The sequence below is a fragment of the Lissotriton helveticus genome, chromosome 1_1, assembly GCF_964261635.1.
Source record: "Lissotriton helveticus chromosome 1_1, aLisHel1.1, whole genome shotgun sequence".
NCBI lineage: Eukaryota > Metazoa > Chordata > Amphibia > Caudata > Salamandridae > Lissotriton > Lissotriton helveticus.
In genome coordinates this window covers 1,032,783,096-1,032,810,463 of record NC_136057.1, presented here as the reverse complement: position 1 = coordinate 1,032,810,463, position 27,368 = coordinate 1,032,783,096, and the positions used below count along the sequence as shown (strand labels likewise).

At 45.7% G+C, this 27,368-nt stretch overlaps 1 protein-coding gene across 2 annotated transcripts in view; it reads right to left on the bottom strand.

Annotated features, from left to right (window-relative positions):
• The window catches only part of LOC144771921 (uncharacterized), a 229,990-nt gene extending 204,194 nt beyond the window's left edge, over nucleotides 1-25,796 (bottom strand). Inside the window, exon 1 of one of the 2 annotated variants that reach the window (XM_078656160.1) lies at nucleotides 25,659-25,796. In XM_078656160.1, coding sequence (XP_078512286.1) covers nucleotides 25,659-25,661 — 3 coding nt within the window. In that variant the 5' untranslated portion in view covers nucleotides 25,662-25,796. The remainder of the gene's footprint in view (nucleotides 1-25,658) is intronic. The other variant, XM_078656164.1, reaches the window with a different exon arrangement.
• Between the last annotated feature and the right edge of the window lie 1,572 nt (nucleotides 25,797-27,368).

The following is a 27,368-nucleotide window of genomic DNA, read 5'->3' as shown; positions in this document are numbered from 1 at the left end:
GATACATCGTACTACGGCTCTGTAAACTGGGCCAAGTACAAGCATTTCTGCACTTGAATCTCAAGGTTGTGATGGCAAAAAGTCAGACTTCTCAGGGAGGAAGCTGGGAGCAAAAGCTCAGAATACATCAATCAACCAACAGACACAACACAGTTTTGCCCAGTGCTTGTCTTTAACAATAAGAAAGTACTTTTAATCTCACAGCAGAATGCAATACTGTACAGTTCAATCAATATGACCTAAAGGGTGGTGGAATACTGCATGCTATATTGAGGCACAGAAATCCCTTCTCTTCTCTGCAATTAGTCCTCTTTTCCCACCAGAGCTAAGATTCCTGGCACTAGCATTCCCACCCTGCTGTAGGACAAGGAAGAATCAGGCTCAGCTGCAGGTAGCTCAAAAGGTTTGCAATGGTTTCAATAACCAGTTCTCTTCTACAGTATATAAGTTCAAGTTCGTTTTTATTGTTTGATTAATTAAAATCATTACAATAACCCCCTGGAACGGATAAAAAGAATTACATAGACAATAGCGTTATCGTTCTGTATAGAAATACACATAACTTTTTTTTAAAAAGGTACATAACAATAAAATTCAGATATAAAAGATCTTGCGTCAGCGATTTTAACTCAGAACAGCAGATTTAACAGTGTAAACCCCTTAGGGAGGATGATAATGTCATTGGACACGTTTTTATTTAGGATCTCCGTCGGCTTGCCGTAAAAGTCTGCTAACTAATTTCATGTATTTAACTCCTCGGCATGGCAGGATGTTCCACGTGCCCTCCAACCAGCAGATCACCGCTTGCCTGCTGGAACGAATGTTCAGATCATTAAAAATTGATTTCAAGTACTGTCTCCTTTGGTCTAGGACGGCTGGACAGGCACATAGTAGGTAGATTAAGGTTTCTTTTTTGAAGCCGCATAGTCAGCAGGGCTCTGCTTTGAAGGCCTTTTTCCACAGTGGGTGTAAGTCTTTTGAGTCGTGCACGCCCATTCGGAACTTTATGAAGCTCATTTTTAGCTGCGAGCTAAAATGGGCAGATAAGTATGCTTCATGCCTTGAAAATCTGTAAGAGTTTATGACTGTCCACCGGTGCCAAGACAGTATTATCAAAGAAGAGGGACGAACAGGGCTATTTCGGGAGGGTCCAGCGTACGTGCCCGGGAAAGACACAACAAAGAAAGGTGCCGCCACTTGGTGAGCGCCTTTTTGTCAACCCACAAAGATTTCTTTTTGGCTGCGATGTTTACAATTTTGCCAAAGCTTCCTCTGTCCAACCCTTTGTCCCATGCGGTTTGTAGATCCAGCTCGGCCAGTGAATCGCTCAAAAAGCTTCCCCAGGAGTTCGGTGTTTCAAGATCGCCCTGGTGCTTCATTTCATCCCAGCATAAGCTATTCAGAGTGTCGAGTCTGAGGAGCGGAATGTAAGACAGAGTTTTATAAAGCAGCTCATTCCCCGGAACTTCTGATGCTGGAGGCCGAATTCCAGTCTGACCTGGGAAGGAGAGGCAGATTTTGGCAGGTCAAAGACGGCTTTGTAGATCTTTGTCTGCAGCTCGTTCAGTAAGTGCGCTTCTTTGCCGCACCATGGGGCCAAGCCATAGGACAAACTGGGCTGGATTAGGGCGGCCATTACTTTTAGAAAATGGGAGTAATTTGGGCAGTCCACTTTTTTGCGTAATAATCTATATGCATAGATTAATGATTGTGCCTTGGCTTTTAGTGCCAATTTATGTTCTTTATGAGTTGCACCCTGCCCGATTATTACGCCCAGATATTTATATGAGCTAAGTTCTTCAACAATTGCCCCTTTAGCCGTCCATTTGAACTTGGGTTTTTTACAATCCACTAGGCGGACGATTTTTGTTTTGTCTTTGTTTGGCTCCAGTTGTTCCTTGTCCAAATAGGCTACGAGATTATTTATTGATCTCTGTAAACCAATGGGCGTTTGGCTCAGCAAAACTATGTCATCTGCATATTGTAGGATGGCAACTGACGCATTGGCCATTTTCGGAGGGTGAGAATCTGGTTTTTCAATGTGTGGTGCAATATCAGATAAAAACAGATTGAATAAGCTGGGGGCTAAAACACAACCTTGTTTCAGGCCTCTTTGCGTATGAATACTTGCAGTTGTGCTCAACCCATCACCCAGCTGAACTCTTGCCCAGGTGTCCGTGTACAGAGAGGTTATGGCGTTAAGCATTGAGCTTGGCAAGCCCCATGCGATAAGTTTCTTCCAGAGCTGGCTCCTGCTTACTCTGTCAAAAGCGTATTTAATATCCACGAAGCAAGCGAACAGCCGGAGTTCCCTTTTTTGCGCTTTTTCTGTTAGAAGTGCTAGGATAGCAAGGTTGGATATGGTGCCCATTCCTTGCCTGAATCCTGTCTGAAACTTTGGGATTATGTTTTTTTCCTCCATCCAACCTTACAGCTGGATTAACAGGCACGAGGCATACAGTTTTGCTTCTACATCTATCAATGAGATTAGTCTATAATTTCCCGGCTTGCGGTGATCTCCCTTTTTAAAAATGGGGTGGATGATATTCCCCTTCCAGGAAGCCGGGATGTTGGACTGAGTGTAGATCTCATTGAAGAGTGATGTAAGGTAGTAAGACCAAAACTCTGGATCGTTCTTAAAAATGGTGTTAGGAATGCCATTTGGACCAGCCGCTCCCTCGGGCTTAAGTTTTAGTATAAAGCCTCTTAGCTCCTTCACATTAGTGAGGGTGTTTGGCTCATTGGTGGGTGACTCTGATAGTAGCGAGCTACCTTCCGCATGATCCGGGGTGGAGAAAGCTTGTATTTCTTTCTGATCGAGATCCTGCCCGTGGGGCCTTCTTTCAAGACCCGTCCCTGCCTTGTTATACAGGGATTGCACATGGGCAATCCACGTATCTGCTCCAATTCCTGCTTCTTGCCAAAATTTTGGGCAGATTGACAGTTTGTTTATTATGCCCCAAAAATCACTGCTATTCGGCTTTTTGCTAGCGGATAATAATTGCAGCCAGATAGACCCTTTGTGCACTGATTTTGCTCTCCCCAGGTTCCTCCTGTAAGTACGTCTTAATGCGTGCAGCTTCTTTTTTTCTGTTTTGTAACCCATTTTTTCCGCTTGTAATTGGAGTCGCACTTCTCTTGCGATCTCTCTTTTTTTATTTCTGAGGTCTTGGTTGAACCATGGGTCGCTTCTGGTCACAGTTCGTGGAGTGCGTCCCGGAGAGACTGGGAATTTATGCACTAAAAACTGAGCCAGCTGCTCCCAGGTGTTAACGCAATCATTCTCTGTTTGAGGGCCCTGTTTGTCCAAGAAAGCCTTAACTGTCTCCTGAATGGATTGGGGTGCCACTCCACGCCATTTTAACTTTCGAAGATTGAATTTTTCAGGCGGTTGCATGATGGACTTGATTTTTGGTGCAAACTTAACTTTGTTGTTCATGTTTAAGATGAGAGGAAGATGATCACTTTCTGCTCGTGGAGTGATTCTAAAGTTGTCGATTTGTGGGAGCAAGTTATTACTGATCATTATAAAGTCTATCAGTGAAGAGACTTTTCCGCTCAGATATGTTACGGCAGCTGGAATATCCCCCGGGGAGTTGCCGTTCAGAATTGTCAGGTCGAGAGCTTCTGATTTACTCACTAATGCTCTAGCTCCACGAGTATCTTTTCTCTTACTTCCCAGCTGAGTAGCTAAAAGGTTGCTGTTGAAGTCGCCGGAGATCACTATTTGACAGTTCTCATGGCTTCTCTGCATTGATGTTATTAATTTAGTTAGAATTATATATTTTCCCTTCTGCTTTTTTCTTTCAGGGTGGATGTAAACGTTGATTAGTAGGAGTTGCCTCTTTGATTCGTTGGACACGTGTTTGCTGCTTACTTTAGTCGCTTGGATCGAGTTGGCCCCTGTATCAAGTTCTTCCGTTGCCCTATTCAATTTTTGTGTGATGAATGTTGATAGGCCCCCTCTCGGGTGTCCAAAGCTTGAGTGTCTTTCTGCCAGGCAATGATGATCTGTGAATCCTGGAATTGGGCTTGCGACCAGGTTCCAGGTTTCCTGGAGCAAGATTATATCTTGTTGGGTGAAGAAGGATACGGTTTTGTGGTCTTGCCCCATATCTTTAAATCCGTGAACATTCCACGAGCAGAGCGAGATGTTGGCTGTACACGCGTCTTCCACTATGGGGGCCATCCTCCTTTCTGTTATTTTGCTTTTATTTACTTGTTTAGGAATGCTTATTGTTTAGTGTTCTGGGTACCCAAGACCAGTCCCTAGTTTCCTGTGAACTGCCCTTGGTATTTCCGGGGCTTTCTCTTAAGTAGTTCCTGTTCTTCCTGGAGGGAGTTGCTGGTGAGTTGGTATGTGCGCCGCGTACACTTGCGGAATAGCTTTTCCCCGAGATATTCACTTCTTTTGTATTTTTGAGGAGGGGGTGCGGATACCTTGGGCGTTGGTGAGCCTTTAACATAATTCCCCATGCTCCGAACCTTCTACTCATTGATACTATTTTATCCACCAGGTCCTTAGATCACCAGATTGTCATGGTCTCTTCAGCTCCCCTCCCCGTTGTTTCTTTGAATTCAACCGATATTAGGTCACACGAGCGGATTCCTTTTAATTCTGGTATTTCATTGAACAGCCTCAAAAGGTTTCCTCTGTTTAATGTGTCTTGTGTTCCTTTTGTCGAGTATTCGGGGATGAATGACAGTTTCAGTTCGAACACATCTGGTTGAATTTGATCGTTGTGCAAGAGGGGTATATTTTCCTTCCTTCAGCCTTCAAATGTTGAAGTTAATGAGGTGTTTTTTCCACCTTGTGGATCATACTCAATGGGGTTTGTAGTTGTCGCCTCCGATCTCAATTTCAGTGTTCCCGGGATTTTTTGGGCTGTTTTCCCTATTAGCGACTCCGCTTGATCCCGGTTGAGGAGCTCACAGTGGCGAGCTTTTCCCCTTATTGTTACTGCAATTGATTTGGGAAAGTTTTGAGACTTGGGTGGTGTTGGAACCTCCAACGTCTCCACAAGAGGTTTCTGCTTTTCTGATTCTGACCCCTTATTTATTTCTTCTTGTTGGAAATCACATTGTTCTGTACTCGGACCTTTACTGCTCCCCGGGATTCTGTTGCCCGATGTAAGCGAGATTTTTTCTTGCCCCTCTCCTTTGTTGGCTAATGCTTTTCCTCCTTGTTGCTGCACTACCGGGATGGCTTTTTGGGCTACTTTGTCCTCTAGAGGGGAGCATCCGTCCCCTTGTAAGACTTGAGGAGAATTTAGAAATGTGGGGGATTGGCTGGTGCCCTGTTGCTTTGGGTTAGGAGACTGGGTAACTTGAAGTTGATCACTTGCAGAGCGTGCCGCCCCATACGGGGGGGGGGGGGGAGTATATTTTTCCTTTTCCCTAGGTGATTTTACTATGAATAGCGGGAAGATTTTTTCCGAGGCAGGGCTAGGCTGTTTATTGTTTTTGAGCCGGGCCCTTCTTGCGCGCTTTCTTTCCCATTTTGCCGGATTGGCTGCCACACCTGCTGGTTTGAAAGGTTCCTCGGAGGCGTCTAGTTGAAGATCTGTTAGATTGGGTTGTACCTCGGGCTCTGTTTTCACTGCTTCTTCATTGGGGTAATTTATTGCTTCTGTAATTGCTTTGATGCGATTAGATCTTACCTCTTGGTCGACGCTTTTTGGGGGTTTGTATGCTGCTTGCTGTTGCAAGATTGTTTTACCGCCCCATAACGTCTTTTAAAATTTCGGGGAGGGTTGCCAGTTTCTCGATTATGGGGCTGCAACAACAGGTGGGTAATTGTTTGTTGATGTGTCTTTGTCGATCCAAGTTTTCCCTTTTTAGGTCGAGCTGGCGTTGGAGCGCGAAGCGCTCCCGCCAGCGAGACTATAGTCACCTTCCTCCCTGCCAAGGGAGTCAGAGCTGTGAACGAGCAGCTCCAAACCTGGGCATGAGCCGACTCAGGTCCGTGATCGCGCGGGAACGTCAACATGCACGTTCACGCGCATCACGCTCCTGTCCTCCCGCGTCTCTTCTGAGGCGCGCTCGAGGCCAACTTGCGGTGTGCTGTTCCAGCGTTAGGTAAGTGAGGGCCGGGGGGGATTTGTTTGCTTGTTCTGCCTTGCCCCGTCTCGCTGCGGGCCAAAGTTTGAAGATGAAAAAAGCCTCCCAAAACGAGTGCAGTGTCTCCCACGTGCAAATTAAGCACCTGCAAAATTCATATCTTAATCAGCCGTTTTAGACTAGCGGAATGTTGCCACAGCAGTCGGGATTCGCCAATACGGATTCCATGCTGCGGCAGGCGTGTGTTAAGTTCACGTCATTTTCCTGGTACTGTGTCACATTGGCATTGCACCTATGAAACGTGCTCTAAAAGCCTATCGATACAATACAATGATACAAAGTGACTCACTGTTTCTACAAAGGTGGCTTACAGTTAAATAAACAAATAACAAGCAAGACTGTAAAACTGGTTTTGCTTTTTTTCTTTCGAAAGGTTTTTTCCGCTAAGTATTCATGTTGCAGAAGAAAGCTACATCACCTGAAAGTTCAAAAGTCCTTCAGACATTGTACTCTGGGGTTCAGCCATCCTCCTCGAGGGCGATTTCCTACCAAGGACTTTACTGGGTATGAAAGAATGCCCATTATATATACAATGTGCACAAATATCACCAGCTCATTGTTTGAAGTCCTGTTCTACTGAAAGCAGACACTCTGTGTAAACTCACCTCACATTTACATGACCTGTGGTGACCCTTATTTTATTTATTGTGTGATTTTTAGTTTAAGCATTTTGGGAAATAATCAGTAAGTTTAGATACCACAAATTACTCTGCATCAATTTATGCACTTTAAGCCGGTTAGCATCTGTGTCTCATAACCTGAAACACTCATACTCTCACTTTGGACTCCAAGTTGTCCACAGAGTGGGTGCTAAACCACTGTTCCATTGTCCTGTAATTCCGGTACCCATGTGTCCGATTTCAGGGCTGTACAAACCAATTGTTTAGGAAAGGCTTGTAGTACAAAAATACTCCCCAATGTATGCACATGTAGGCTGGGGCAGCAGTTAAACTTTGAAAGTGGTGGGGCGAACAAAGTGCCCCACTGCTTACCAAAAACCAAAATAAAACAACCCCTCCCTCCAAAAGCCCAAAATAAAACAAAACGCATCATGCAACATAAACACAAACTAAATCACTACACTGACCTGCTTTACATTAACATTTGAAATAAATAACATTAAATTAATGGTACCTTCCCATGGGGTGCACTACTGACTCTGTGCTCTTCCGCCGTCTGTGGCAGGAGTCGAAGAGCTCCCCTTACCAATCCAGAGGCTTCCCTAACCAATCCAGATGTTGCTCTCATGCTGTTAACCTGCATGAAAGAAGCACCAGTATTGGATGGAGCGGGTTGGATGGAAGCTCCTTCAGGCCCTGGAGGCTTGTGCTTGCTCTCCACCCAGCTGTTTAAGATATTTTGGGTTGGAGAGCTTCAAAGTGTGCATGTCAGGCTGGGCTTCGCAAGACAGACAGCCAAACTGACATGCGCACTTTGGACTGTCATGCCTACCTCTGCCCCAGTCGTCAATGCTGGCAATCAGTATCAGAGGACACGCCCCTCATTTCTCTCATCTCGGGGGCAAGTTCATTTCATTGGCATTTTATTTTTCACATTTGTTACGCATGGCTCGCAGCCGGTGGGGCGGCGATGCTCTTCTACCCTCAGGAAGAAACCGCTGCTGCATGTAAGGCTGATGTTGGGCTTGGCCAACTAAGTTGATGAATGCAGTGAGAAAAATGCGCTGGTGGTAAGGAGTTCTATGCCATCTCTTTCCAGTCATTAGTGGGAAGGTAATGGGCATGCATTTGCTAACATTATCACCCAAGACTAGAGCTAAATTTAGGGGACAGCTCCAATCAAAAAATAACCTAGGCTCCCTAACCTGTCTTTAGGACAGAAGTAACTTTGAGAAGCAGTCTGCACTAACAACTAGACCCACAGAAAGCCATGGAGGTTCCTACCAGTAAGTAGGTAAATACATTTGTTATTGCCAATTAATAAAAATCATTGCAATAAACACAAGCATTAATACAATTTACCATCTAGCGTATGATAAATAATGACAGTAACTTCATTAAAACGTATAAAAGAGCACAGCAAAATGAGCGGCTGTGAATTAAGTTTAAATCACTTATTTACATATAATAGTAGCTTCATAGTATTCATAATATTTGTAAAGCGACCAAGGTTGCTACTTGCTGGGGACAGTCATACATTGAAATTGAAAGGGCCAGTGTTTGCTGTTTGAGCAGCCATTTTACTTGGAGCATAAGCCTGGTGGCCATGCAAGGACGCTGAATACTGTGACCGTTCAGGAGAGCCATCACTGCAGGGCGGCAGGACTAATCTGAAGGGCCCTCAAAGCTGCGTATTACAAATTCACTCCTTGGCTATGGCCACTTAAAAGATCCGGCCAAGACTGCTTCTAAGTGGGTACCAGGTTTTTGATGGACAAGCTCCCAATATGGGATGTTGAATGTGGTTGTGGGCTCCAAGAAGTATAGGAGTGCAGAACTATCCATGAATGCCTTTTCTGGGCAAACTCTGTCTTATCAATGTTCCAACATTGTAGCTTAGCAGCCTTGTTGGTATTCTTTTTGAAGGCAACAAAGTTCAGTTTTGAATTCCTGCATTATCTAGATTTCAATTGCTTAAGGCCTGCTGAAGGACCACTGGCCACAATTTTGTGATTAGGCTGCCTCCTCATTTCTGACCAACACGATGTGGCCAGTGAAGCTTGTGGAGCTTCTCTAAGCTTCCAACAAAGTTTGATAACAGTACCTGTTGGACCGGGTTTTGATGGAACAGGGCAAACGCCAGTCTCACCTGTGATTGGAATATATATTGCGGAAGCCTGAAGATGCATTTATACAGAGTCAATTTAAGCTGATTTATTGTTGTTGCATCACTCCCCTTTAACAATTCAGAACCGTATGTGAGTGATGGGAGGAACTTTGCCCTAATTCCCTCTAGATAGTGCTGGGATGTGCTACCAATCTTTTTTTGCAGTAGTTTAAATGCACACCATAGTTTGTTAACAAGGGCTCCTATTTGGTCTAGGTGCTCTCTGAATACTAATTGGGCCTCTATTACTGCACATAAATAGTTGTATATTTTAACCAGGTCTAAGGGTTTTCCGGCATCTTTCCACTTGAAACTAATATGGTTGCACCTGGAGTTGGTTGAAAAGCATATCACTTTTATTTTGTTATTATTTAATTCCATCCTTAACATTTGGGTGCATTGTACCAAGTGGGTAATTAAACGCTGAAGGCCCATCAGGGTTTGGCTTAATAGAACAATGTAATCAGCATATTGGAGAGATCTGAGTGGTTCATCTGCTAGTTAGGAGGATCGCTTGCCACTTCCAATAGTTGACTGTCAAGACTGACCATGTACATTTTAAATTGGCATGGGGACTTGCACGCACCCCTGCTTTAGGCCAGTATGAGTTGTAATCTTGCGAGTCGTTTAATGGCCATTATTGATTTTAACTTGGTCCCAGGTATCTGAGTACAGATTGACCATGGCATCCAGCAGCTTTGGTGGTACTCCCCTGCTTGATCCCCGTCCTGCATATAGCGCTACGCGCTGAAAGCTTGCAATAGTATTTTAAATACCCCGTTTTGTATTTACTTTGGTCGCGCTCGTTATTCCCTGATTTTAATATAGCTAGAACATTGTTTAAAATTACTAGGTCCCTACCTGTGCCCTTAGACACGGATTGCACTGCTGCATCTTAACTGGTTTACATTCACCGCCATTCGGGCGGCCCGGTCCCCGCGCTTTGTCTGTCTGGGACGCCATCTTGGGTGGGTCACTAGCGCTATTCAGCCATTGGCTGGAGCAGACACGTGGTCTGATCTGAGGCTGTAATTGACGACAGTATTTAAATCAGGTAGGAGAGTCTTTCACTCCTGCTTGATCCCCGTCCTGCATATAGCGCTACGCGCTGAAAGCTTGCAATAGTATTTTAAATACCCCGTTTTGTATTTACTTTGGTCGCGCTCGTTATTCCCTGATTTTAATATAGCTAGAACATTGTTTAAAATTACTAGGTCCCTACCTGTGCCCTTAGACACGGATCGCACTGCTGCATCTTAACTGGTTTACATTCACCGCCATTCGGGCGGCCCGGTCCCCGCGCTTTGTCTGTCTGGGACGCCATCTTGGGTGGGTCACTAGCGCTACTCAGCCATTGGCTGGAGCAGACACGTGGTCTGATCTGAGGCTGTAATTGACGACAGTATTTAAATCAGGTAGGAGAGTCTTTCACTCCTGCTTGATCCCCGTCCTGCATATAGCGCTACGCGCTGAAAGCTTGCAATAGTATTTTAAATACCCCGTTTTGTATTTACTTTGGTCGCGCTCGTTATTCCCTGATTTTAATATAGCTAGAACATTGTTTAAAAATTACTAGGTCCCTACCTGTGCCCTTAGACACGGATCGCACTGCTGCATCTTAACTGGTTTACATTCACCGCCATTCGGGCGGCCCGGTCCCCGCGCTTTGTCTGTCTGGGACGCCATCTTGGGTGGGTCACTAGCGCTATTCAGCCATTGGCTGGAGCAGACACGTGGTCTGATTAGAGCCCTATACAGACAGCAGGATATGGCGCGCAGCGTATACGCGCAGCGTGGACGCCATAGTGACGCCGGAGTCACGCCAGAGTCCAGCCCATCTGCGCCCGTCCGCGCTGAGGACGCGCTGGACGGCTGGCCTCTGGACTCCGGCGATACCCCCCCCCGCCCTCTATAGCTACTCCCATCAGCAACTACTGTGCCTGAAACCGAACCGACTGCGATGTTCGCACACATACGAGCCGGATGATCTTCTTCTCCCCTTCCATTGCGGTTGTTCCTCCACGTGTAGGTCTTCCACTCCTGTACCTAAAAATTCCTTCTCTGGTTGTCCCGCTATCTCCAGCCATAAGAAAGGAGGAGTAGAGGGCATCTTGCTTAATGCCCGCTCTCTTGTTAAGAACAAATTAATGTTTAAAGAGCTGGTGCTGGAGAAATCGCCTACCATAGTATTTATCACGGAAACATGGGCTAAAGACTCTTCTGACCCCGACCTAATTGAAGCGGTCCCAGAAGGATACTGTCTGGTCAGACTCGATAGACAGGGTCGAGTGGGAGGGGGGTTAGCGATCCTTTATAAGGACCACCTGCAATGTCATTTTGTACCTATATCCGACTTTTCGGATAGCTTTCAAGCACTCCACTTTACATTAAAGGAAGTGCAGTGCCCCTTTTTTAATGGGATCTTAGTATATCGACCACCTGGTTCGAGAACCCATTTCACTCACAATCTTCTCCAGGCTCTGGAACCGTATTTCGGCCAACAAAATCTGTCTATTCTAGGTGATTTTAACTATCACCTAGAACGACATGATTTATCCGATACATCATGCCTTATTGAGGCTCTGGAGTCATGTGGACTCACGCAACGAGTTAGCGGAGCCACTCATCGGGCAGGCCATACTTTGGATGGCATCTTCTCGAATGACTCTCGGTTAACCATCAAGGATCCGATACATCTATCTTGGTCTGATCATCTAGCGGTTCCTTTTACTCTGGAACACCATAGGTCGGATTCCGGTAAAAGAGGGAATCATGCCATGGAAACCGCTAGAAACTTCAGGAATCTTAGCAGTGACTCCTTTGCGCCTTGGGCTACAAGTCTTTCTGTTACTGGCTTGGACAGCGTACAGAATGCAGTTGGCCACTTCGAACTGGTCACTACTGAGGCTTTGAATGAATTGGCCCCAGTACAGTCCCGCTGCCGAGCAAGAAAGAGACCATCTGCCCCTTGGTTCTCCGATTCCCTCAGACTTCTGAGGCAAGAAGTGAGGCGAAAGGAAAGACTCTGGCATGCCAGCTGGGACTTCAAGAATAAGGAAGATCACAAAATTCTTGTCAGGAAATATAAAGCCGAGATTATACAGGCTAAACAAGATTACTTTGTTACCCTGACTACCTCGCTTTCCTCGCCAAAGGAGCTTTTTAAAACTGTTGACTCCTTAGTCAACCTGCAAACCCCTGACCCTGTTATTCCTTCGCAGGACTTATGTGACAGGATTGCCTCCTTTTTCCACACCAAGATACAGGATATCCATCTGGCTCTCGAGGAACAAAGACCCTGTGTCAGTGCGCCTATCACTCGGGTTGAGATGAACATGACTACTACTGGCATCTCCCCACTGTGCACCCTGGACTCCTTTCCTCCTTTGACCCTACAAGATCTGGAGATCCTGCTTAATAAGATCAAGTCTGGATCTCCCCTGGATACCTGTCCATTGAAAATTATTAAGCAATGTAGGGAGACTCCCTTACCACCACTGCTAGACATAATGAATCTAGCCATCAGAGATGGTATCTTCCCTACAGAGTGGAAGAAGGCAGTAGTCAAACCCCTGCTAAAAAAGGCATCCCTGGATCCGGAGGTTCTAAAAAACTTTCGCCCCATCTCGTTGCTTCCTGCCCCTGCGAAGATGCTTGAGGCACATCTTAACAAGCATCTCGCTATTTTTGTGGAAAGCTCGGGATGTCTGGATTCCTCCCAGCATGGATTCAGGAGGGAACATAGTACCGAGTCAGCCCTCACCATCGTGCTTGATAAGATCCGCACGACAGTAGATGAGGGCCAGACCACCCTCCTGATCCTGTTAGATCTAACAGCAGCCTTCGATACCCTCTCCCCCTCAGTGCTTACATCTCGCCTGAGGGAGGTGGGGGTGAGAAGTGCAGCCCTGGATCTGTTGACCTCCTTCCTTACCGGGAGGGAACAAAGAGTCAAGCTGGGAGAGTTTCTATCTCCATCTCGACCAGTGCTATGTGGGGTCCCTCAAGGGTCGGCGCTTAGTCCGACCCTTTTCAACATCTATGTGACCCCACTGGCCAGGCTAATAAGATCTTTCGGGATGGAGGTAGTCTCTTATGCAGACGACACCCAAATACTCGTCTCTCTCCCCCATTCTGATGTGCTTACCGCCTCCAAGTTTAGATCTTGTATGGAGGCGGTTTGTCACTGGATGATTCAGAACTCTCTTAAACTGAATGGGGAGAAGACTGAGGTGTTGGTGTTTGGAGGGAAAGATAACATCTGGTCAGCAAATTGGTGGCCTGACTCATTAGGAATATGTCCCTCCCCTACAACATCTGCTAAAAATCTTGGGGTGATGCTAGATCCAGCCCTTGATATGGGCAGTCAGGTGAACAGAACTGTTTCCACCTGTTGGGGTTTGATCCATACCCTGCGAAGGATCAGGAAATATCTTTCCTTGCAGGCAAGAAAACAAATAGCTGTTGCACTAATTGGCTCTCGTTTGGACTACTGTAATGCGCTGTATGCTGGGCTAAACCGGAGCCACCTACAGCGCTTACAGGTGGTCCAAAACGCCATAGCCAGATTTGTCCTGGATATCCCCAAACGCTCCTCAGCCACTGCGGCCAGGAAATCGCTGCACTGGCTACCGGTAGAACTTCGAATCCGGTTTAAAGTCCTTTGTATGACCTACAGAGCCATCACTAAAAACAGTGACACGGGTATTGGGTCTATCATCTCCCATTATACCCCTGGCAGGAGCTTGCGTTCCTCTGGGAAATCGCTTCTTAAAACCCCCCGTGTACGAAGAGCTAAATGGGGTGGCAGGGCTTTCTCCACGCTAGCCCCCAAATGGTGGAACGATCTCCCTCCTGACTTGAGATCTCTTCCATCTTTACAGAAATTCCGCACGGCCCTAAAAACTCGCCTCTTTCAACAAGCCTATATGTAAGGACGTTTGTTTCAAATTTTTGATTGTATTATTAGGCGCCTTGATACCTGCGGGTTATTGTTTTTTGCGCATTATAAATTTTCTTCATTTCATTTCATTTCTGTCTATTTTAGCCCACAGACAGTTCCTCGGTACCCTGTCAAATGCTGCTTTCCGATCCACAAAGCAGATGTAGATTTTTGAGCTTTTGGCTTTGGACTTTTCAACGAGGAGGCTAAGAGGTTAGTCATTTATGCATGCCTGCCCTGAAGCCTGTGGGCATTTTCAGGATGATATTTGCAGAAGGAACCCAGACTTCCAAGTCAACTAAAAGATTAGAGGTGTAGATCTTTGCTTCAACATCAGTAAGAGCAATACATTTATAGTTTGCTGGGTTGGTCAGCCAGCGTGCCTTGGCGCACAGAAGCTAGACACTAGGCGCTACGTTATATACATTGCGCTGGTGTGAGAGCAATCGGGCACCGTCGCATGGACGTCTCTTTCCTGTTAGGCAGTGCAAATGTCTTTTTATTTAACATGTTGATGTGCTGCAAATGTCAGCACAAAACTACGTCAGTACGAGTGTAACATAGCATCGCAGAAGTGCTGGTTCAAAAGTGCACTAGCATTGGTGCAATGTATGTAATCCTGCCTGGGCACAAGTCCTAAACAAGCATTTGCAATGCAATAGGTCTCGCATTTATGCGAGGTTGAGCTACTGGCATTGTAAATGACAATGCCTTTTATTGTTGTTTTCATTATTAAAACATAAATAAAAGGCATTGCCATTTACAATGCCAATAGCTTAAACTCGCATAAATGCGAGACCCATTGCATTGCAAATGCTTGTTGTTAGTAGGGATGTTATTAAATCAATTTTGCTGTTTACGCCCAAGATGTGACTGGCGTTAAGATTTACAAGATCAATTTGGACGTCCATTTTGTCTGACTGAAAATGTAAAACCCTTATGGCTTGTTCAAGGGCATGGATCAGAGTTTGAGCCCATTGCATGTTGGAATGATCTTCAAAGTGCTGCGCCGGGGCCTCTGGCCCGAGGTCTGACCCGCTTTCAGAGGAGATTGTTATGGGTGAAGAAAGATTTGGTTGCTTAATTAATTTGGAGCGGTGACCGGCCTCCTCTAGTTCTGGGTGCTGGAGTTCCTGTTCACTCTGTGGGGTTAGAGGTGTAGATAAAACCAATTTGGATCTCCTTTGTGGTGTTCTTTTTCTTGAACCTGGGCTTTGTCATTCGTTATCCTGACGATTAGCTTCTAGTGATTCCAGGATTTCTATCAAGTTTGAGTCGTTTATGTTGGAGAATGATTTACTGCACACTGCTTCCTTAAGAGCTGCGTTTACTGCGGATTTAATTAAGTTAATTTTTTCTGCCTTGGTTCATTTTGTGTTTGATCGACCCGCTTCCTTAAGACCAGGTGGTTGTTTACTGACCTTTGGGTCTGTGGCAGTTGATAGTCCCTTCGGTGCTACATTTAAGGCTACGAAACGGTCGTTAAAATTTTCACATTCTCTGTTTTCCCCCGTGGGGGTCTCAGTCATTTCCGCTGGTGCTACGTTGGTAGCTGTCTTTGTTCCGATCAAATTGAGAGTTCTAAAGGGCACTTCGGTTTTTGTTATAAGATTTGTGACAGGTGTTACGGGTGCTGTCTGATGCACCTGGGCTGTTATTGTCACGAGTTTCCTAACACCTAAGTGATCCGTGTTTTTCCCCGGAGGTAATTCCTTTTGTGAGGCGTTGATGGGATTTGCAGGGGTGAGTGGAGCGATGGCTTGTGATTTTTAGGGCCGAATTGGACTTGGTAACTGGGAGGATTCTTTTGAAGGAGCGTATATTGCCGCCATTGGATCTTTTAGAAAAAAGAGTTTTTGGAATCCCTAATTGATTTTTCGGGATTGGCCTTTTTTTTTTTGTTGGGGTGGGCGCTGAAATCAGCCTCTCCCTTTGGCCTGCTCCGTTTGCTGTTTTATTGGAAAGAGAGTCCTACTCTTTTGATGGTTTGGATTTGGTTTTTTTGTTTGTTTGCCTGTTTTTTTGCCTGTCGCCACTTGACGGACTGTCCCTGATCTCATTTGTGAGGCACTCCACTTGGCCTAGGGTCTGATCTTTTTCTTACTTCTTTGTGCTCCTACGTGAAGAAGAGCGTGCCCTGGCTCCGTGGCCGGCTAAGGGTCGTAATTTATTGGGTTCTTGTTCCGGTAGGGGGTTTGCAAGGTTTCCGGAGGGGTGCGACGTTTTTAAGAATAAAGATGTTTGTTACCGTTGTTGCTTTTAGATTGGTCCCCAGGCAATGCTTCCTTTAGCAGAAGTTGTTTTCCCCTATGATTCCCCCTCCGGTATTGCTGTGTGGTTTAATGGTTTAATTCCTCACTCCAGGACGGGGGGTTTTAGATTATTTTTTTTTTATACTGAACCCTGATACGATTTACTTGAGGACTCTGGGGGCTCTGTAGGCAGATTGATCGATTGATGGATTTGAGGGTTTGCTTCGGCCCCCTGCTTTCGGCCCGGACGGTCTTAGCCGTGAAACCACTTCAGCAGGCAGGCGGCTAGCGCCCTCGCCCGCCCTCGCCTCTCTCCTCACCTCACTCCTCCTTCACGGTGCACACGGCCCCGGCTCCCACCCGTGCCACCCCTTTCGGCCCTGCGGGTGCGGCTCACTCCGGGTGCTTGAGGGGAAGTTTGCTGCAGTTTGGAACACGGAGCTTAGGGCTTGGTGCCTGGGGCCAGGTGATTTCTCTGTGACCCTGGGTGCCGCAGCTTCGAAGCGCTTCAAAACACCGCTATCAGCTGCCCCCCCGGCGGTTTGACTGCCTCACCAGCCTCTCACAGCTCTGTGACCCTGGCGCTGCACCAATATGGACTTCTGGTTGACCCCCAGGCTGGGGGGCGATGCGGGATGCTTTCGCGCTGCTTGGCTTCCTGGTGCCCGTTGCGGCCGCCGACGCCACTGCTTTCCCGATCTCCTGCTGAATGATTTCTGGCCACTCGCCGCAGCCCGCCCCTGCCCAAGCACGGGGTAAAAGCAGGCGGCTGGAAACGGCTGAATGCGGGCGGCCGGGCAGACAAACTGGGCCCCCCGGCCCCCGGCAGCCGCTTCTCAACCGGCTTTAATTCCCGCTGTGAAAGCCGTTTCGAGCAACGCCGCTGCCGCTTCCCACACTCCGCGCTTCGGTAGCCTCGACGACGGGCAGGCTCTCTACAGGCTCTCTGTAAACCGTGGACTGGATGGAATTAGCTCTGATCATAGTATATAATTTGTTGCTAAATTGCTAGAGAGCGCATTGGATTGGCCTAAGTGCCTTATTGTCTTGGGTTCACCAGCACGCTAAGCTCTGTGGGTTACCTGTAAAAATACTCTTGGCAGTTCTGCTGTGTGGAGGATGAGCTACATTATCTAGCCTTAGCGGTTTGGATTTTTCGATGCAGACCCGTGGCAGCGGTCTTTTCAGATGGCATCAAAAAACAAGCATTTGCAATGCAATAGGTCTCGCATTAGGAAAGTTTGAGCTATTGGTATTGTAAATAACACATTTTTTATTTATGTGTTGGTTTTGAAAATAGCTAAATTAATAGCTTTGTCATTTACAATGCCAAAAGTTTTAACTTTCGCAAATGTGACACCTATAGCATTTGTAATGCAATATGTGTTGTATGTATGTGACTTAGATGTATTGATATTACAAAGAACAATGGCTTTTATTTTTTTTATAATTAATACTTAAATAAAAGCTATTGTAATTTATAATGGCAATAGCTTAAACTTTTGTAAATAACTTTTGTGAAGATTATGTTCAGTGTATTTTATTGTGACCAATATCCAAGAACAGAAGTTAAATATGAACATCTTTTCGTGACATTTGTAATAAAGCTTGAAACATTGAGAGAACATATTTGAACCAGTTATTGTTGAATGGTTGCACAGACTAATGCTGTGGTGGCGCCGAGTGATGTGGTGGCGACGAGTGATGCGGTGGCGTTCAGTGATGCTGTGGTAGCGCATAGTGATGTTGTGGTGCCCCTGAGTGATGCTGTGGTGAAGCGATAGATAGATAGAGTGAGGGCGATAGATGGTTAGAGTGAGGGCGATAGATGGTTAGAGTGAGGGCGATAGATGGTTAGAGTGAGGGCGATAGATAGATAGAGTGAGGGCGATAGATAGATAGAGGGAGGGAGGGCGTTAGATAGATAGATAGATAGATAGAGTGAGGGCGATAGATGGTTAGAGTGGAGGCGATAGATGGTTAGAGTGAGGGCGATAGATAGATAGAGGGAGGGAGGGCGTAAGAAAGAGGGAGGGCTATAGATAGATAGACAGATAGATGGATAGATAGATAGAGTGAGGGCGATAGATGGTTAGAGTGAGGGCGATAGATGGTTAGAGTGAGGGCGATAGATAGATAGAGGGAGGGAGGGCGTTAGATAGAAAGAGGGAGGGCTATAGATAGATAGATAGATAGAGGTAGGGCGATAGATGGATAGATAGGATAGAGTGAGGGTGATAGACAGATAGACAGACAGATAGACAGATAGATAGACAGAGTGAGGGGCGATAAATAGAGTGTGGGCAATAGATAGAGTGAGGGCAATAGATAGATAGACAGATAGATAGAGTGAGGGCGATAGATAGTTAGATAGAGTGAGGGTGATAGATAGATAGATAGAGTGAGGGCGATAGATCGATAGAGTGGCCTCGCGGTGGTGGTGGTGATGGACGTGGTGGTGGTGGACGTGGTGGTGGTGATGGACGTGGTGGTGGTGATGGACGTGGTGGTGGTGATGGATGTGGTGGTGGTGGTGGACGACATGGTGGTGGACGTGGTGGTGGACGTGGTGGTGGTGGACGTGGTGGTGGTGGACGTGGTGGTGGTGGTGGACGTGGTGGTGGTGGTGGACGTGGTGGTGGTGGTGGACGTGGTGGTGGACGTGGTGGTGGTGGTGGATGTGGTGGTGGTGGTAAATAATTAAATGAATAGGAGATGTACACAAAGAATGTTGCAAACTGAATTTCTGTACATTCTTTTTTAAGTACCTGGATCTGTGTTTTACAATGTACTTTTTGCAACAAGATTCTCATAAATTACTAGAGCGCATAAAAACCCACTTTTCCCCATCTTAAAAAAACAAGGTTTTTTACAACGTATTTCTTCGAGTACAAAAGTTCGACAATAAAACAAAAACCTAAGTTGCGTTCTGTTCTTTGACATCTAACCATATTGTGCCTTCCAAAACGATTCTGCTAGCAGGATGGCTCAGTGTGTTAAATGAAATGCTCACTGCTGAGCAGTGGAGCCATCCCTAAACATATTTTTGATTCTGACTGCGAGCCTGTGAAAGGGGAGGCGAAGAGGGGAACATGGGGAGAGAAAGATATTAGTGGAAAAAATATTTGAGGAGAGTTCATGAGACCTGGACCGAAAAGGATTACAGAGAGTTTGAGCTATTGGCATTGCTAAATGTTGCAACACCAATTGCAACAAAAGTCTATAAATTGTAGGCCCAAAAAATGTGTATTTATTTTTGTAGCAATGGTGTCATGCTGCGCTTTAGATGAATAAGTTTAAAAGTAAAGTGCACCATACTGCGATTGCTACAATAGTTAATTGTGGATGCGTTAACAATTGATGTGTGCACTGATGGCTGGTGGTGTGTTGGCCTGGTGCAAGTGTGCACTGCCGGCTGGTGGTGTGTGTGCCTGGTGGAAGCATGCACTGACGGCTGGTGGTGTGTGCCTGGTGGAAGCGTGCACTGGCGGCTGGTTGTGTTTGTGCCTGGTGAAAGCGTACAATGATGGCTGGTGGTGTGTGTGTGCGCCTGGTGAAAGCGTGCACTGATGGCTGGTGGTGTGTGTCTGATGCAAGCGTGCACTGACGGCTGGTGTTGTTTAACATCGCAGCAGCCTCAGCACTAAAAATAGCTGCCATGCTATTCTTTTGTAACTTGTTAATTAGTCTTGTTTATATTTCTGTATTACGATGCTTTAAACATAGAGTAAAAACTCTGCCACAACTCAGTCTGTCATACTACAAACTTTCACCTCTAACTCACCTGCCTATGTACAAGCGTAAAGAACTTGCATGCACGAGGTCGCAATGCGATGGTTTACACAGCATAAAATAATTAATTATTGTGTTTTCATTATCAACACTGTGTTTTCAACGGATATTGTTTTCCTAGAGAGCTTGCTGCGTTCTGCGCACTGATTTTGTTCCGTTTCTTGGATTATGTTGTTAAAAACTACATGGTTTCACCTTGTTTTCGCGGGAAATACCGATAGGAATCAGAGTAATCGTGCGTCTTTTTGGTGTACACAAACTTTCACCTCTAACTCACCTGCCTATGTACAAGCGTAAAGAACTTGCATGCACGAGGTCACAATGCGATGGTTTACACAGCATAAAATATTTAAATATTGTGTTTTCATTATCAACACTGTACACCAGTGCCCCCATTGCGAAGTATGCTCACATTTCGTTAACGTGTGTTTACAGTGAATTGTGAAACTCATTGGAAGCTATGGCACACATCTCCCGTGCTAATCTGGCATCACATACCAGAGAAGGCCTTGCAGTGATCTGTGTGAACTCCATGAGTAGAACATGCTTCATTTAATTACACTGCGGTTTCGGCCGAATATGTGATGCAATGTAAGTCCCGGCACTAGCAGAAACGGCAGGCTGGTCACCCATGCCACAGCCCTTCCTGGCTTCTGTCGTATGTGTGTGAAACCTTTGTGTGTGTGCGTGTGCATGTTTTCTGCATATGTTTGAGCTTCTGGTGTGTGTTTGCGTGCATGTTACCTTATGTGTTTACGCACCCGCCTGTGTGTATATGTGTGCGTGTGTCTGTGTATATGTTTGTATGCATTTGCTTGTAGCTGCTGGCAGTAAAAGCTTGCGGGCAGGCAGCAGCAGTGACAGACATGATGAAGAGCAGAGCTCGTTGACAAGCCTGCGGTCCGCCAAGCCCTTTCTGGCTGCTTCAAACACGGTTTTGTAAATGCTATCTTTCGCACCATCTTGCAGCCTGTTCCTGCATACATCTCATAGCTCTTGCTTGTTTTTTTGTTTTTTTATTACGGAATTTCTTGCCAATCAGTCTGGCGATGCGATGCCCCGACTCATTCTGCTGCCCTCTGGAGGTGTTCAGTTTTTTTAAAACACGTTGTGAGAGAAACTATTCTTTGCTACTTTATAGTTAATGCAGCAGGTCATCACAATTCTTCAGTCTTGTTTACATCAGCTGCTTCTCACAATTCTGTCAATAAACACCTCTCACAGCCATAGAAGGCGAGGGACTCTGGCACCTGCTGTCTCGCCTTGGAGGTGCACATACACACTTTCGTTTTATGCTATTACGTGCATTAGGGCACAGTTATTATGTCTTGGATCAGGTTTCCTTTCATCTGTTGACATGGTGGCCAAGCTTTTGTTCCACGGCTGTGTTGCAACTCGTTGTGCTCGGTCCACTCTCCCTGCACTGGGTCCAATTACCTTCTAAACCTTCCTGCCTTCTGTCGTGTGTGTGTGAAAGGTTTGTGTGGGTGTGCATGTTTTCTGCATATGTTTGAGCTTCTGGTGTGTGTTTGCGTGCATGTTACCTTATATGTTTACGCACCCGCCTGTGATTTCAGCATGTATGATTTTGTAAACATTATAGGTTCAGTGAGTTAGTTTTAGTAACTTTATTTTATGCAGTGGCCTTGTGCAAGCAAATACTTTTTCTTAAGTGTCTGCGATGCGGAAAACCGTGTTTTTTTTTATTTGGAGGATGTTTTTTTTTGGCTGAATGTAACCACAGCATCACTCAGCGCAACCACAGCATCACTTGTTCAAATATGTTCTGTCAATGTTTCAAGCTTTATTACAAATGACACAAAAAAATGTTAAATAATGCTATAGGTGTCACATTTGCAAATTCTATAAATATTGCCATTTACAATAACAAAATTAATACTTAAAAAATTATTAGATTTACAAGACCAATAGCTCCAACTCTTCTAATGCGAGCCCTATTGCATTTCCAATGCTTGTTGCTTTTACAACCACTTACAGTGAAAGTATAAATCAAGCTGGGCTTAGTGGTCTCAAAACCTGGTACTTGAGACTAAAAGCACGTGGGGAAAAAGTGTTATTTGCTCTTGCAATGTACACTGGAGTCTAAGTAGCCCCAATAGTGTTTGGTGAACACTTGACATCAGTCTGCTAAGGAAAAGATTATAAAACGTAAGCGATGGGAAAGACGCCGAGAAAACAGTAGAAAATGGAGAGCTCAGGAGCTTTCTGTTTTTGTGATGGGTTCAGAGTGAAATGTCTTCGAGGCTTACATTTAAAGATTCCACTTAGCGACAGTCAATTCTTGTGCTTTTTGCTTTTACAACCACTTTCAGTGAAAGTATAAATCAAGCTGGGCTTAGTGGTCTCAAAACCTGGTACTTGAGAATAAACATAACAGTGCTGTACTGCTGTCGTACTTAAAAAAAAAAGTCCTTTGCTCTGCTGTGTCAGTGAGCTGGCGTGGCGGGGGGGTGAGGGGGAGGGCAGGGGAGCAGACTCCTTTGAAGTCTGATGCGGGGGCAGGGAGCGGCTTCCTTTGAAGTGTGATGCCGAGGCTCTGTGCTATGTCCACGCGCCCGGGTCACATAAACTGTACCCGATCCGCAGCAGCTTGGGTAGACTTTTGAGAGCCTTACTATAATCTCGACACAATGCTGTAGGTCGAGACCTAATGACCTCAGCGTCTTGACGGCAGTGTTGGCTCTTAAAGCCAACTTTGAACTGGTGCTCAGCAGGAGTAGTTGCAGACCATTTCTTTGGAGCACCATTTAGTGAAATGTGTTGATGTATGCTAGTATTTTCCAAACCTATTCATAATGGAAAGTCAGTGTAACCAGTTTTAACCCCTTGCATGCTGATGACGGCCCTCATCCGTCATGCACTACGGCGCTCGTGTGCTGATGACGGCTGGGGAGCGTCATAAACCCGCCCACTCGCGATTTTGCCGCACAGGCGCAGAATCGCGGCAGCATGCAAGGGGTTAATAAGATTATGGGAAACACAAATAAACAAGCATTGTTAAAGGCAGTAGGTCTGAAAATGTTGGTCAGCCTTTTGTTTTTTTCAATGCGGGACTTGTTTTGGCATCGTTTTTGTAAAACCTTACTGGTGAGGGAGCTGCCTGGCGCTCACCATTATAACAAACATTGGCAAAAGCAAAAATAGTTTTGGTCTCAAAAAGCCCACATTGCCACAGTAGATCCTGGCACTGAACTAAACGACTTTGTCGATAGGCTTCTTGTGAAAGAACAGAATGCTGTCACTCACAATGAAGATAGCTGATACACGATAGAGCGAGACAGAACTTTAATAAACACAAAAGGTCATGGTTAACGCCAGACCTAATTAGGGACTCAATTATTAAATATAGTCTCAAAAGTGCACCCATGTCCTTGCATTAAGTGCAGATAAACCATTTGTGTGAATTCACAAGACTTTACAGAGGTAAGCCAAGAAATAGTACCCCATGAAAATATTTGTGTACTGCATTTTAGCATGAGCAAATATACAGGTGTAGATTTGAAAGTTCACTTTCCCTCCAACCACTTTTTTCCCCAACCCTGGAAGAAGTTTTATGTCTGCCATGGTCAGGAGTAAATTTCCAACCTTTCTCTGTATGGACAAAGATTAGAGAAGAGTTGGTGAAAACTCTTAAAGCATGCAAGTTAGTAGGTTTGTGAAGTAATCAAAGGAAGCTGGAACTGTAGGTTCTTTATGTTATTTTATTAAGATATTACGTTATGATGATAACCCCATCAGGAGCAGCTGTCCTGCTGCTCAGCCCTCACTCAACTGACATTCACAGCACACCAACATTCCAATCATCTAACATTCCACACATCATACATACAAGCTGAGCAGCAGGGAAACCAAGTTACAACAGTTTGCTCAGACTGAAAAGAGCATCCAACCCTGGTACTGTTGCTTACCATCACTTTCAGCCCTAGTATGCAGATCTGTGGAAACATGGCAACATAAGGGAATTCAAACCCTACTATGGAGTAAGCGTTAGTATAATCACAGAGGCTATTTCAGAGCTCTTATATAATGGGATTGCTGCCATAATTTGTCGCCATATTACATGGCACAAAAGGGACCAGTGTGTTTTGTTTTAGGACAAGTAGTTTTATGAAGCAACCTGCCCCATGAACAAGTAGATATTTTATTAAATGCCACACTCCTGCACACACATGTACCCACCATGAACACAGAATGTCAGCATACGGTTCTGAGCTTCACGTAATAGCGGAACTTTACACGAGAGGGGTTAGGCGGTCTCACTCTCTAATCAACACAGGGGAAAGTGTCTGGTCACACTCAAGATTCAGAAAACACGGTTTGCTGTCACCACCCATGAAAGTCACTTGGTTTGCCCCTCCAGGTCACAGGACATGGCCTGGACTTCACAGAGTCAGGGACAGATCTTGGCCTCTGCGCCACACTAGATTAGTGATGCCATGGCAAAAATAAAAGTCAAGATAACAGGCTCACATGCTGTCAGGCTCTCAGGGCAGGGATAGAGGCTCATGCCATCGCATGAGACCATACCTTCTCATAAGGATCCAAATGGAGAAACAGCTGTGCACTGTAACACTCTTCATGCCTCGAGCGGAATCTGCACGTCATAGTGTGCATAGAAATTGGAGAAGAAGGATCAGTGCTTGAAATCTTTATCCAACAAGAATAACACACTCAAATTGTCTACAAGGCACACCAAGGCTCTGCAGAAACTAAGGCTTGTTCGTCCCTTCATACATCACATTGACGAGAAGTATGAAAGAATTTCGATATAACCTTAAATTGGCTCAACAGCAGCACAGTCCAGCTATCTAATTACGGAAAACAAGTCTGATTTAAATACGTTTTCTTTTTACATGTGTTATTTGCGATCTAGACTAACTACATTTTTCCATGTATACCTTTAAAACGGGACTATGTAATATCAATTTGTACTAGCCCGTTGCAGGACACTGTCACCCTAAAGTGGTACATAGAATATAAAAACGTAAACAAATAAGTACCCTCGGCTACACTTTGCAATGCTCCTTCATAACTCGCTGCACAGCCACTAAATCTCTCTTCACCAAATTCCCTGTAAAGTTTCATGAAGGCCCATACCTCCCTGTAACCACAGGTAGCAACTACAACTCCACTTTCGTCAAATTTACAGTTCTCCACAAAGGTAGGCGAACCACTAAAGGTTTTAGCCAGGCTCAGCTCGAGAGCCAAGATCTAGGCCCTTCAAGCCCAAAAGGAGCCAAACTTCGTGCACCATGAACTAAAGATAAAGATTAGATGTAAAAAAAAAAGAGCGAGAAAGAGACACCCATCTAGAATTGCACAATGTGAAATTAGGAATTCTGGATTTCCTGTAGGGTCAAACTATGTGATCCTACGCAAATATGTTCTTTAACTAAGAATACTGTTTTTTTCATTATCACACACGAGGCACCTTCAAACACATCAGTTCGGGTTGTGAGCTGAACGGAAAACCTTGTATTGGCTTTTACATTGCTCCAGCTACAAAGAAGCTAGGCCACACATTGACTAGTCTCTCAGTGCGCTAACAGCATTGTCGTGAAGACAGAAACAGAATTAAATTAATATTGAAAAACTATCACTCCGGCTCTCCTTTCTAATGGGTTAGCTCCCTCTACTCCCTCTCCCACTTCAAACTCAACCAACCCCCTTTGACCCGTGCAATAGAACAGGTTCTTACAAACTCACTACGACCAACTTGACTAGTAGTTCTGAGTCGTACCTACCATAGTCAACAAATAGACGCTCCGAGGCTGTAAACACGGCGGCTATGGTGGGTGCTGGTCAACCTAGCCCACTGTCCCAGTAGTGGCACTCCTGGCTGTACCCCCGCACTTCTCTCCGGAAGGCTTTGGCCCAGCTCCTCCTCTATATCCCGCTCTATGTTCAAACAACGGTGTCTTTGCCATGGAAACAGGGGATACGATACGCACGTGACTATCACACGTCTTCCTATCCTTGGACCAATGTGAAAAGGAGATGACACGAAACATGCTTGAAAGAGAAGAAGGCCAAATATTGAAGAGACGTTAATGGCCGCCATCTAAGAACGGTAGACTGCCCATTTAACAAGTTGTGGGATCTCTGGTCCGAAAAACAAAGCTGTGACCGCGGTAGACTCAAGAAATACATCGAAATGTTTCTGATTAAATGCGTCTGAAGGGAAGACTACCACAATGCGTGGACCCTCCGGTAGAATGACGATTAAGATGACAGGTATTATTAATGCCAAGGCAAACGCACAGTCAGTCACCCGGGACCTCTACTACAATGTAGCAAAATCACGCATCCACACACCCCTCGGGGCGGGCTCGACCCAAGAGGACAAATAAACGTCCGGAGACCGCTTGGGGTCTTCCGGTCAGGAGAGTAACAGTATCTCGGAGTCGTGATTTGCATTCTAGTTTCCCCTGGCCCCGCCGCGCTACATATGTAAAATTCCTTTACAGTCTGTATTATGCCTGCAGTGCTGTAAATGGAAACAAGCATTTGCAATGCAATAGTTCTCGTATTAGGAAAGTGTGAGCTATTGGTATTGTAAATGAAAATGTTTTTTAAATATGTGTTGGCTTGGAAAATATATAAATTAATAGCATTGTTATTCACAAAGCCAATAGCTTACACTTTCCTAATGCGAGTCCTATTGGCTATGGCAATGCTTGTTGGTAGCAAGCAAGGACAGTGCTGTTGTGGTGCTGAGTGATGATGTGGTTGGGCTGTGTGATGTGGTGGTGTCCCAGAGTAATGTGGTGGTGTCCTTGAGTGATGTGGTGGTGCCCCTGAGTGATGTGGTGGTGTCCCCGAGTGATGTGGTGGTGTCCCAGAGTGATGTGGTGGTGCCCCTGAGTGATGTGGTGGTGTCCCCGAGTGATGTGGTGGTGTCCCCGAGTGATGTGGTGGTGCCCCTGAGTGATGTGGTGGTGTCCCTGAGTGATGTGGTGGTGTCCCAGAGTGATGTGGTGGTGTCCCAGAGGGTGGTGTCCCAGAGTGATGTGGTGGTGTCCCAGAGTGATGTGGTGGTGTCCCTGAGGGATGTGGTGGTGTCCCTGAGTGATGTGGTGGTGTCCCCGAGTGATGCGGTGGTGTCCCTGAGTGATGTGGTGGTGCCCCCGAGTGATGTGGTGGTGTCCCCGAGTGATGCGGTGGTGTCCCTGAGTGATGTGGTGGTGTCCCTGAGTGATGTGGTGGTGTCCCTGAGTGATGTGGTGGTGCCCCTGAGTGGTGCCCCTGAGTGATGTGGTGGTGTCCCTGAGTGATGTGGTGGTGTCCATGAGTGATGTGGTGGTGTCCCTGAGTGATATGGTGGTGTTCCTGAGTGATATAGTGGTGCCCCTGAGTGATGTTGTGGTGTCCCTGAGTGATGTGGTGGTGCCCCATAGTGATGTGGTGGTGTCTGTGAGTGATGTGGTGGTGCCCCTGAGTGATGTGGTGGTGCC